The sequence below is a fragment of the Cucumis melo genome, chromosome 4 (assembly GCF_025177605.1).
Source record: "Cucumis melo cultivar AY chromosome 4, USDA_Cmelo_AY_1.0, whole genome shotgun sequence".
NCBI lineage: Eukaryota > Viridiplantae > Streptophyta > Magnoliopsida > Cucurbitales > Cucurbitaceae > Cucumis > Cucumis melo.
Genome location: NC_066860.1, coordinates 28,222,029 through 28,234,654, shown reverse-complemented (window position 1 = coordinate 28,234,654; position 12,626 = coordinate 28,222,029). Strand labels below are relative to the sequence as shown.

Below are 12,626 nucleotides of genomic sequence, written 5' to 3'. Positions count from 1 at the left end.
CTTACGGTATTTGAGACTAATTACGAGATGAAACATTATGTCTATCTAATAATTATTACAACATTATAAAATACCCAAATTATGTTACGATTTATATATTATAGTATATAATATAGTTGTGAATTACAATTGTATCATTATATTTCAACCATAATTATTTTGTACTTATTTTCTTATTGTTACATTCATTAAGCTTGATTAATATTTGCAATTCGTACTTTTAAATTAATATGACTCTTGAATTGGAAAAGAATATTTCAGTAATTACTTTGTACATGATTCAAATTCTTAAATATATCTACAATTTCAATTCAAACAAAGAATATCAACCAAAAAATGGCAATTTTATTTTCATTTATCTTATTTTAATTAGATACATAATATATAAAATGAAGATTTTTTTTTTTTTTTTTTTTTGAGATATATAAAGTGAAGAGGTTAATGTTGTATTAATTAATTAATGGAAAATGCAAATAAAAACACATTTTCTACCAAAAAGATTTTTTTTGTAAAAAAGAAAAAAAAAAGGCAGAATTGCATGTAGGCTTTACTCCAATCATAGAATTATTTAGAGTAAAAATAGTGAAATTGTACTGTCTATTATGTACAATTTGAAAATTATGTGGTAATTAAGTGAGATAATTTACAAAATTCCATTTAGATAAGATTATTATTAGAACTGACCAACTTTTTTAAGATGTTGATATGTTGGAAATATCAACAAAATGATGTCACATTGATGATGATAATTAAGTTCACACAAACCCATTTAAAGATTTATCAAAAAAAAAATTAATTTTATTATCTTTTTCCTTTTTTTCTTTTTATCATTTTACATAGTACTTTTTTATTCACATTAGAAATATAAATATGTCTTCATAAATATTCTCTGATCTAAAAGCATTTATGTTTGTGATTTCAACATAGCTTTGTAGATAAAACTTTAATTACCCTATAATTCCTCTATCAAAAATTTAGTATTCAATTTTTTTCACTTTTACCATGGTTTAGCTAAAAAAAATAATGGTATTTTTAAAATTTGCACCGTCTTGATAAGAATAATTATTTAAAATAAGTATATAGTAAACTGCAAAAACTCACCATTGAAGTACGATAGTAAGTGTAGTTAACTTTCAATAGTAACAATTGAACTCCTAAACTTCTAAAAGTTAATTTAAAATTATAACCCTAATTATAGATATTAGGCATCTACAAATGAGATAACCAAATCATCAAACTTATATAATCAATATAATTTATACAACTATGTAAGTTAAAAAATCTCAATTTTAAAATTTGAATAAGTTTAATAGCTTAATTTTAAAATTTGAAAATCTAAGTGTATAATTGAAATTTAGATCCTCTCAAATCTCAAATAAAAATGAAATATACACAAAAATAACTATTTGGTTTTTATTTTTTCATAATTCTTTCTAATTTTCTTTAACTATATTGATTTCAAACCATTGGGATTTTCCACTAAAAACAAAACAACATTTTGAAAAAAAAAAAAAAAAAGAATTCAATAGCTGGGGGTGGAAGGGGTGTGAATATAAACTTATTTTTAGTCAATATAATTAAGAGAATGTTAAATTAAGGTTAAATATTGTTTTAGATTTTGTATTTTTGTTTTTATCTCATTTTGGTCTTGCCACTTAGGTTGTCCAAATTTAGTTCAAGTAACTCAAATTAATCATTGCAATTAGTTTTTTATTATTATTATTATTATTATTGATTTTCTAAATTAAAAAAGAAAAGGTTATTATAAGAGTTCTCTTACATGGAAATTTAAGCAACTACCAAAATACAATAAAACCTAAACTACATACAATCAAATGATATTCTAATCTTAAATAGTAAAATAAATAATTGTAATGTTATTATTATTATTATTTATTTTTTTCGGTACAACAAATGTAGCATGAGAAATTACGATGAAAAACATATCGTTATCGTGCTTCTTATTAAACAATTAAGATAAGTTTTGAAATGAACCATCGAAAAGAGAGGGAAAAAAAGATTTAAATGGTACAATTTTAGTTTTTGAAGTTTGTTTAAGTTTAGTCTCAATATTTTTAATTTATGTAAGACTAAATTTTAAGATTTATTTAAAAAGAAAAAAAAGACTAAAATTAAACATCTAAAATTAAACAAAATTCATAATTTAGAAACCAAGATGATATTTTAGGTTTATTTTCAAATATAGTAAAATGAACCCAAATATTTTACATTTACAAAATATCTCAAAATATAGATAAACTTTTATTTTTATCTATCTATATCATAATAAACACAAATAATAGTAGATCTTAATCTATTATATCACATATAGATCGTGATATTTTGGTAAATTGATAAATATTTTTAGAAATTTTATTATTTAAAATCATATTTGGATATTTTAACCAAACAAAAATAAAATTGGAAGACAATAAAACAATCCAAAAGCCGTCTTTTTCATAATGAGTTTTCAAGGCAAATTGAAACCTAAACAAGAGACTGTTCATGGGAGAATGATGCTTAGTACTAAGTGTGAGGATGTGAAATGGACAACACATAGTAAAATCTCATTTAAGTTTTCTTCTTTCTTTTCTTTTTTCATTCATTTATCAAATTATTTTCAAAAATCACAAATTTCAAGTTTCTAATTTTCATTTATACAATAATGTGTTATTATCACGAGTCAAGTAAACAATTGGGCACGATAGAATAGTTCTTAATTGTAGACTCAATGTCCTTTTTATTGATTGAGAATGTAAATTCTATGTTTACGTCTCTCAAATATATTATTCGAAAATATAATTTGAGTTGTATTAAAATTTAAATGAATCGAAATATTCGTAAATATAGTAAAATGTTACTTGAGGGGTAGATCGATTTGATTTTTCTTTTTTTTTTTTCTTTTTTTTTTGAGAAAGAAAAAAACAAATAAAGATGAAAGAATTAAAAAACCAGAAATAAAAAGAAATTAGGTAATGTGATGGGTTTAAGAAGTAAGATCCACACACTTTGGGTTGATATAAATAAAATGCAAAAAGAGGAAAGGCATGATGTTGGGTTTAGTCTAAAATACTAATGAATCTAAATTAAAAGACAAATTCCTAACTTTGTTTAAATCCAAACTACTATTAGCCACTCATTTTTAATTTTAGTACTTCAAAGATTTTAATTTATTTAAAATAATTATAACAATTATAATAATATTCTTATATATATATAAAAAAAAGTTCTTTTTTTTTTTTTCTTTTTCTATATTTGTTTCAACTATATTACAAAATTGTTAATCACTTAAGGGAAAGATAGGTGGAAGAAATACTTGTTATAGAGAAGCTTAAAAAAAAAAAGAAACTATGTTGGCTGTGACCAAATGCTTATGATGACCACTCTCATCATTTCTACACCAAACTCTATCATTTTGTTTTTGTTATTTTAACCTTAGTGGTCTTCCCTTTTTTTAGATGGGGATTGTTAGGGTTTGTTTTAAAGTAATTAGTGATTATAAATTTTATTTTCACTCTAAAACATACATTAGACAAAGTTATTTTAAACAAACTTTTATTTCAACTTTCTAGTTAAAAAGAGTAAATTATGTGTTTGTTTTTTCACTAACTTTTTATGATTATCTTTGTCTTTCGAGTCAAATTTTTAAATGATTTTTTTATACCTTAATTTGGATTTTGAGAATATCGTTCAAAATCGATAATGAAATAATTTAAAAAAAAAAAAATTATGGATGGGAGTAACATTTACGAATTTCTTAAATAATTATTCATTGAAGGTAAAATTTTTAAATCTTATGACAAGTATACTTTTCAGTAGAAAAATAAGAAAAGTATTTTAGTTTTTATCATTAAGTGGTTAACATATATCAAAATTATTAGGAAGCTTGCCAGTTATATAGAGCTTTTAAACACTTGGATATACATGATGTATCTATTCATTAATTACATAAAATAAAATAAACAAGAAGAAGATAGGCTATATGATCATGTTAATAACACAATATCACCTGTTGGTTTATTGGTAAACATGCTATCGTGTAATTTTGTAATTTTGATTTATTTTAGTATAAAAGAAAAAAAATAAGAAAATTAAAACAACTATTATCCATAAGATTAAATGGTATTCTCAAAATTAAAGAGTTTAACTTTTTGGCTATCATAACTATTCTAATATCAATACAATACCACACAACACAATGAGGATCCACCTCTAATAATATTATCACAAAGAATTAAAAAAATATAAAAGTAAGATTCTATAGAATGAATAATATGATGTCATTAGCCCAAGCTAGGGGCATGATTTACAAGACAAAATACACACAATCAAATCAATCACATGTGTTTAGTATATAGAATTGATGATAGGCCAACTACACAGTGTAAATCTTTACTTTTAAATGCTAAAATATTTATTGTAGCCTTCTTCCAATTAATGAAAGTTTAAAGGAAAGCCTAATGTTTTTGGGGTTATGCTAATTTAAAGATTAAAATAAAAAAAATAAAAATAAAAAATAAAAATTGTCCCCACTTTGACATTTGTATTATCTATGGATATTTAACGACTACTAGCATGTGCCTAAAGCTAATATTGACCTCAAATTTGAGAGAGATAAGGTGGCTTAATGAAAGCCTTTTATTGGTAGAAAAGAAATATTAATAAAAGAACCCCAGCCACATAATCCATTTGTGGTTAATAAGTGATTAAGGAGTTTTTCAAATATGAACAAAATTTAATAGACAATCCCATATTGTGGATTAAGTATCCATTTGTTTTTTCCCTATTTGGAGCTTAACTTTAATTGGTTTATAAGTTTGATGAAAATAAATAGTTGAGATTACAAGTCCCTTTCACATGGCTCCCTAAATTGCTACTATTCTAAGAAAACATTCCAAATGCCATGTGTCAAATCCTTGTGTTGTAACCATTCATTAATTTTATGGCACATCACTAACGTCGTATTTATAGCACCAAAAATTTTGATCTTATAGAAAGTGATTTATACTTGATACAAGGTATCAATTGATTATCTAATCCTACAACATATGTTCGTTAGAAAACCTCGAAAAAAGTTTAACGATGTAGGTGGCAATGCCATTATTGAATTTGACTAGGTAATATTAACGATTACCCTCTTTGAGAGTTTTATAAATATCACTCCATTATAAATCTAGACGGTTCAAGAGAAATATTTTGTTTTATATTTATATACATGGAAAGATTTTGAAAACGTGTCCATGAACTAAGAACCATCTTTTGGCTACCATAACCTTCCTGTTCTCTTGACCAACATGATTTTCCATTAAATCCATGTTTTAATGGAAGGTCGTACAAAAGAAGAGATGAATTATCTTCACTAGCGGAATGGGGTTAACCCAATCAAACCTTTGAGATCAAGGTCAATTAGTTATGGACCAATTGAACTATCTTCACTTCAACGACTTGAAAATGAGTTAAACATGCATCAAATCAAATCACATTGAGAGAAAAAAGCTCAAGAAGAAAACACCGAAAACAAAAGTTTGATAGAATATCAGAGCTCCTCAAGTCATCTTACTTTAATATTTTAATTTATATGTTTCCTATAAAATGACAAATATTATTTCTATCTTCCAAAGAAAACGTCGTTTTAATATTTTTAATATTCTAACTTCAATACTTTCCTTTTTCTAGTGCTTTTGATTGACACATCAACGTCAACCTACTCAAGCATTTAACTGACTTAGACATACATTGTCGATCAACCTAGTCTAGCATTTAACTGAAAGACATACATTCTTGATCAAGAGACTTAGATGTTCAAATCCCGATTTGATATGTTAAAACTTAAAAGAAACAGGCCTTTAAGATATCTCAAAGCAAATATATGAACCGTCCAATCAATTGTCTTCAAGCAAACATTTTCCCACTTTCATTCACTTCAAACAAAAGATGGAGTCATCAGTCATCACCCATCCTCTATTTGCAAGAGCATGACTAAAGCATAATTTCATAACAAACTTGAAAGTAACTTTCTGAACAAACGCAAAATTCTAATCATTTATGTACCAGAAAAACACAATCTGACAGCAAAAACCACAAAAAGTATTCACTTCAGTATTTTAATTGCTTGAAGAAACTTAAAAGGAGTGGGACTAAAGGAATGAACCACAATAGTTGTCATTTTATATAACCTCTTGGCAATGTTTTCTTGGTAAGAACACATCCCTTGCCAAATTTCTCCTCAACCCAATCCTTAAAAGGATTCAAAAACTACCCTAAAACATATCTTTATCAAACCAAACTTAAAATCCAAGATTTCACAAGTCATAACATATCAGAATATGGGCTTTTCCTTAGGTCCAAAGTGTCATTCCCTCCACAATAAGGGTTATCGAGAGATCTAAACATTTCAAGCTCACCAAAGGAGAAGGAAATCCTTACTATATGAGGGAAAATTTGGTCTTTTCTAGACAACCAAATAATGATCCATGTGGCACGCCAAAATAAGGGCATTTCATATTAATCAAATTGATCAGATAAAAATTGAACTTGGTATTGAATGGAAAACAGTACAATAATGGACTTCTAGGAGCTAAGAAGTTTAAGCTTAAAGAAGCAATTGACAACTTGGAGTACATTTTAAGGTCTAGCCAAATGTTTCCCAACTATCACTGAAATTAAACGAAAACTATTGGTCCCAGAATGAAGGAAACTCTGAACAAATTCTTGAACAACCACCAAAATCATTTATTCGCTTCAGGCCTGAAGAGTATAGGGTTTCAACAAGTTAAAAGAAGGAAAACAAATCGAATATACATCCACGCACCAAAAATCATTTTTGTTGTTTTTGTGTGATTAGAAAGAACGAAAAAAAAAAAAGTGAAGAAATTAGAAGGTAAATGTAACTAAACTCAGAACCAAACAAAACAATTACTTTTTGGATCTAATTCAAGAAGCAGTTACCTTGCTAGCAATGTTGTTGGAAAGCCAGTCTAGACCTTCGTATAAACCCTCTCCAGATGTCGCACATGTGCTCTGAATGTACCTGAAACAAAACATGATGTCTGAGCACATTAATTGCAGTGCAAGCAACTCTGATTCAACTAAAGATTCTCATTTTGCAAAAAGATAAAATAGGATTGAACTAAGAGGCATTATCTCAACTTTCTACAGTATCCTGACAGTGCTGGAGCAACATTTTTGAGTCTTGACCATTTCACTTTTCCAACTTCGGGATAAGAAATAGTCAAGTAATAGGGAAAAAGATATATACAAACAACGATTTAGAGCATCTTTCAAGCAGACTATAGCTTAGTGTTACAGGTTTTAACAGAAGAAATATTGTTCATTAGGTCTAATCAATGAATCTACCTCACAGAAAACAAAAGCAAGTAATTTACCAGTGGCGTTGGCGAAGAGAGTGAAGACCAAGCTTGTCAGTTATTTCTGCAGCATTCATGGCATTAGGAAGATCTTGCTTGTTAGCAAATACAAGCAAAACGGCATCTCTAAGCTCATCCTGCAGCAATTAGAGATAGAATTGTATAACATCACCATCGGGATATACTCATAAATCAAAGAAAATGCAAAATCGATACAGCCATACAGGAAAACAGAACGGTAAGAATTTTATAGTTTAACTTTAGACAAGATATACATTGATGTTTATGTTCTAGTTTATTAATTAATAGTAACTGTGCACTCCTTTAACAATTATCACTCACTATACAAACAAAGGGTTTCACTTTTCATATACTGGCCCACCGACTCTCCTATCTTCTCATTGGTTCTGTTTACACAAAGCCTTTCTCTGGCCCTCAAGGTTTGTATCTCAAGGCATATATAAATCATTCCTTTTCTCACTCCAAGATCATTGAGCCCCCAAATTATCAGCCGCCAGCCTATCCTTCCTTTCTAGCCCCAACTAGGCAACAACAGAATATCCACTGTTTGCAGATGAAATCAGCTACCAATGGCCAGTCCACTGCTGCTACTCCAACCATCAATCCCACTGCGGCAGTAGCTGCAGCAACCACTGCCATGACAAATACAACCCCCAACCCTACCACACTTCTCCCTCAAACCGCGTTGATTTATGATACAATTGTAAATCTCATGCACAAAACTACTCCATTTGGAAGCTTGAAACCAGTATTTTCTTAAAAGCTCAAACCGCAATAAATGCAATAGTCTTCTGGAGCTCAGGTGCAAGGTGCAAAAGAAATAAATAAGTGGATTTTTTTTTGGTGAGGCACAATATATATCAAGAAATTTCACATTAAGGCTAAGTAAAGTTGATTCTTTTTAGTTAATAAAGAAGAGAAAACCCTAATTATTATTATTTTTCATGAATCTCGCTCTCTCTCCCTAGAGCCTTGAAACTTCACAAAAGGCATGCGCCTTAGGCACGCCTTAGTTTGTGAGCCTCGCCGATAAAGTTACAAAACTAAAAATGTAGGATCAATAGACTGATGAATAAGGATATGGTAAGAACAAAGTACAAACAGCAATAGAATATTGAAGTTAGAGTGATAGCATATATAGGAATTAATTAATGCAGTATTAAAGTATAGGGTGCTATAAACAGGATATATACCTCATTCAACATCCTGTGCAACTCATCTCTTGCCTCAACAACTCGGTCCCTATCGTTGCTATCCACAACAAAAATAAGGCCCTGTGTATTCTGGAAATAGTGCCTCCAAAGTGGACGGATCTTTACAAAAAACAAAAAAAAAACCATAGTCAAAGATAACAACTTTGGAAATTTCCGTTTCTCACAAATTTATAAAGCAGAAGCAAAGACCTAAAGCGACACATGATTAAAGTTGCCACTTATTTATCTTAACGTATATATATCGTATCATTTAACGTCTAAAAAAATAAGAACATTAAGCATACTGTGTATCCATTTAGTGAAGGGAGGAAAAACGTATTTTACCTTCAATTAATATAATAAAAAAAAAACTTGTGTAATAAAAGGATAAAAAAATTGTAAAAAATGTCAATCATTTTTTTCATTTGATCAATCAACAGAGACAAACTCTATGACGTTACATGAATACCGATCCTCATCTCCTGTTCATTAAAATGAGAAGGGTTTGGTTTTTTGTGCGCCTATGTATTCTTTCGTTTTTTCCCAATGAAAGCCGTTAATTTCAATAAAAGAAAAACAAAAATGAGATGTACCCAATAGGGGTGTAATCGGGTTGGGTTGGGTTCAGAGATATTCTCAACCCAACCCATATTTTCGGGTTGGTTGGGTTGTCAACCCGACTTAAGTTTCCAACCCAACCCAACCCATAAGATATGGGTTGGGTTGGGTTTAGGGTTGTATTATTTTTATTTGTTTTTCGTTTCTAAATTTTAATGTTTGTAAATGGAAATTATCATGCGTATATGTTTTGCATCAAGTTAAACAAAAAAAGAAAAAAAAAATCTCAAAACTCATAAGATTGTTTGATTTTTATTCAATAAATAAATAATAATGAACTATAATATATATTTTTATTTATTTATTTATTTATATTTATTATATTAATTCGGGTTGGTTTGTGTTGACCCGAATTTTTCAACCCTCCAACCCACAACCCAACCCAACCCGAAAAAAATCAAAATTTTCAACCCAACTCAACCCTCATTTTAAACTAACCCAACCTAACCCATAACCCAAATAATATGGGTTAGGTAGTCCGAGTTGTCAGGTTGCTCGAGTTATTCTTACACCCCTAGTACCCAAATCAAATAAAATATACAAACAATATTGTGTAGAATGTCTCCTAAAAATTCATCCAAGAAATTTTATCAATGTCCAATTTTCATAATCAAAATGTATAAGCCCTTTAGAGTATAAAATTGGAGTCAGTTTTCAACTATTTTTTTCTTTTTAACTAATATTTTTTAAACAAAAGATATTATAAATAAATTATATATATAATGATACATTATTTCGAAGAATCCAAAGCACAGACACGTGGCAAGCACTTAATTATTATAGTACGTGTTTTTCAAAATATATAGTATTTTCTCAATTTCAACAATTCTTAACGCTAAAATTTTGTTTTAGTTTATGCTACATACACATACATGTTGTAATATCTCGTGTTAAAATATTCAAGATACATCCAAACAAACTTTGTTTATCTAAATGATTTAACATTTTACAAAAAAAACTATAATAAAAATAAAGAAAAATGAAAAGGAAAAGCTTGAACACTTTAGTTCATAAATCTAATGATTGGTTGTCAAATTGTCAAAAGAGTATTCGAAATGCTTTTATTGTGCTTATTGTACCAAGTGCTCATCAATGTCAAACTGGTATTTGATTTGTTCAACTAGTGTAAACATATATTTATTGTCCTTAACAAGTTACAACGTGTCTAACAAGTGTTGTGAAGTGTGAGTGTCTGAAACAAGACAAACATGAACATACCACCCAGACTAAAGTTTTTATGCATCAAACTCGAGACTAGTAGAAAACCATGAAACTTCTAACTTAGCAATTAAATAAATCACTTATGTACATTTTAAAATATAAAAGCAGGGAAGCTAATTTCAAGATAAATTAATTATTTCTCTTTTAAGCCTCACGCATGGAAGGGAAGGCAAGGGAGAGAGAGCGAGATGCATACCTTGTCCTGACCACCAACATCCCAAACGGTAAAGCTGATGTTCTTGTACTCCACAGTCTCCACATTAAATCCTAAAAGAAAAGAATCAATTAACGCGCATATTGGTGAAATTGACGTAATGGTTTGGTTATAAATTCAAGAATGTGCTATGTTCTCTAAACGAGGTTGTTAACCATTGATGCAATTCGTTTTACCTCGCTTTTCCACTTAAATCCTTTCTGTTTAAAACTTTCAACTACAATGTCAAAGACTTAGAGAAGAAATTCAAAAAAGGTTACAACTAGACATGCGCTTAATACATGAACTTACCAATAGTTGGAATGGTGGTAACAATTTCTCCGAGCTTCAACTTGTACAGGATCGTCGTTTTACCAGCAGCATCGAGACCCACCATCAAAATACGCATCTCTTTTTTAGAAAAGAGCCTGCTAAAGAGCTTCGTGAAGGTCAACCCCATTTCTTCTTCCCTCTATGAGCAACAATCACAGAACTGGCAATCAAAAAACATCCAAAATTAGAAAATCAAACATTTGAAAACAATTTCCAGTGTGTCTTGACATGGATTTAAAAGATTTCCCAAGACAAAATCCTATAGTGATTATCATCGATAGAAAACTACGACATAAATAACCATTACAAAAATTCATTTCTCCATAACATTTTGTTCCTCCCAATGCCATTCAAATCACGCAATGAGATAGAAATTCAAACTGAGCCAGTGTAATTTCCATTACAGCAGATATGAAATTCAAATTTTACTTCACCAGCAAACGAAGAAGTTCAAAAAGATTTAACAATGTACCAGCAAATGAAAAGGTGAAACCGAAATTAAAAGATCGAATGAGATTTGAGATCTGCAATAAAAATGTGATACAGAATGGAGTTCGAAAGATGAAAATTGAAAGAAAAATGGAGCGAAATTAGGTTACCTCTTGAATTTGGGGCCTTCAGGAGACAGATCTGAAGGGAAAGGGGAGATCACAATATCTTACCGCAACCCTTTTTCCTTTCTTATAATGGCCTTCTAAATTTTTGTTTTCCTTTTTTTCTTTTTAAATGATGAATTTAAGAATTTAGGTTAAATCTATATTTTTGTTTAATTTAGATACTGTGGGTTTTTAAAAAAATATTAAAAAAATTACCAACTATTTACGCTCCAAACAATAACATCACACAAAATTTGGAAGAGATTTTAGAGTTAACATCAACGTCATACTATCCCTTTTTGCTTACTACTTTTGGGACCTTTTAAATTTATCTCTTGAAACCTCAAGGTCTATAAGTACGTATTTTCATATAAAACCTTGAGAACAAAACATGCATTTATAAAAGCTCACCGTCCAATAAGTGATTTTAAATTATTGTTGTTGTTATTGATCAGAGTAATGTTGTTGAATGTGAGAACCATGATGGAAATATAGTCGAGTTGATGAAACATCGTTGAAGATGAAGAATTAACGATGACGAATACAATTTTGATAAGTGAGTGTGTTAGTGCGAAAATGATAGATTGAAACAAATGAACGAGTGAGTTAACGTATTGAAGTTTGACGAATGATGGGCAATAAGATAGGGAGATGATACGAGATGTGAGAGAGATGTAGAGAAAAAAGGAAATCGGCAACCCACGTGTAAACAATAATTCAATGATAATTTGCTTATGCTACGAACTCAATAACTATCATGTAATATTTAATTAATTAATCGTCAATTAGCTTTCAAACCATTTTGACATGTTTGGTATACAAAGTAAGAGTGAAGGCAACTGATTTTTTAATTGTGATCCCACGATCGAAACAACATAGACTATGTGACTTATTAACTCTTCAAACCAGTCAGAACGAATGTGACTTAAATAGTAACCATGAGATATATGGTTTAATTTTCTTACCTCTAATTGTACTCAAGAAATATTTACACATTTTTTATTAAAAAAGGAAGAAGAAAATCTCTCGGTACATTATCTTTTAGTTTACATTAACCAAATATTTATTTTAATATAATATGATA

At 29.0% G+C, this 12,626-nt stretch overlaps 1 protein-coding gene across 2 annotated transcripts; it reads right to left on the bottom strand.

Annotated features, from left to right (window-relative positions):
- Positions 1 to 6,476: 6,476 nt before the first annotated feature.
- Positions 6,477 to 11,704, bottom strand: LOC103487098 (ADP-ribosylation factor 1-like). Of its 2 annotated transcripts, XM_008445305.2 has the most exons (7): positions 11,546 to 11,704; positions 10,926 to 11,106; positions 10,617 to 10,687; positions 8,582 to 8,701; positions 7,386 to 7,504; positions 6,949 to 7,030; positions 6,477 to 6,747 (listed from the first exon to the last, which is right to left on the bottom strand). In XM_008445305.2, the coding sequence occupies exons 2-7, from the start codon at positions 11,071 to 11,073 to the stop codon at positions 6,742 to 6,744; spliced, it is 546 nt and encodes a 181-aa protein (XP_008443527.1). In that variant the 5' UTR covers positions 11,074 to 11,106; positions 11,546 to 11,704; the 3' UTR covers positions 6,477 to 6,741. The 2 variants fall into 2 exon arrangements, with proteins under 2 accessions (XP_008443527.1, XP_050939824.1); XM_051083867.1 differs by having other exon boundaries at positions 6,477 to 7,030.
- Positions 11,705 to 12,626: the final 922 nt, after the last annotated feature.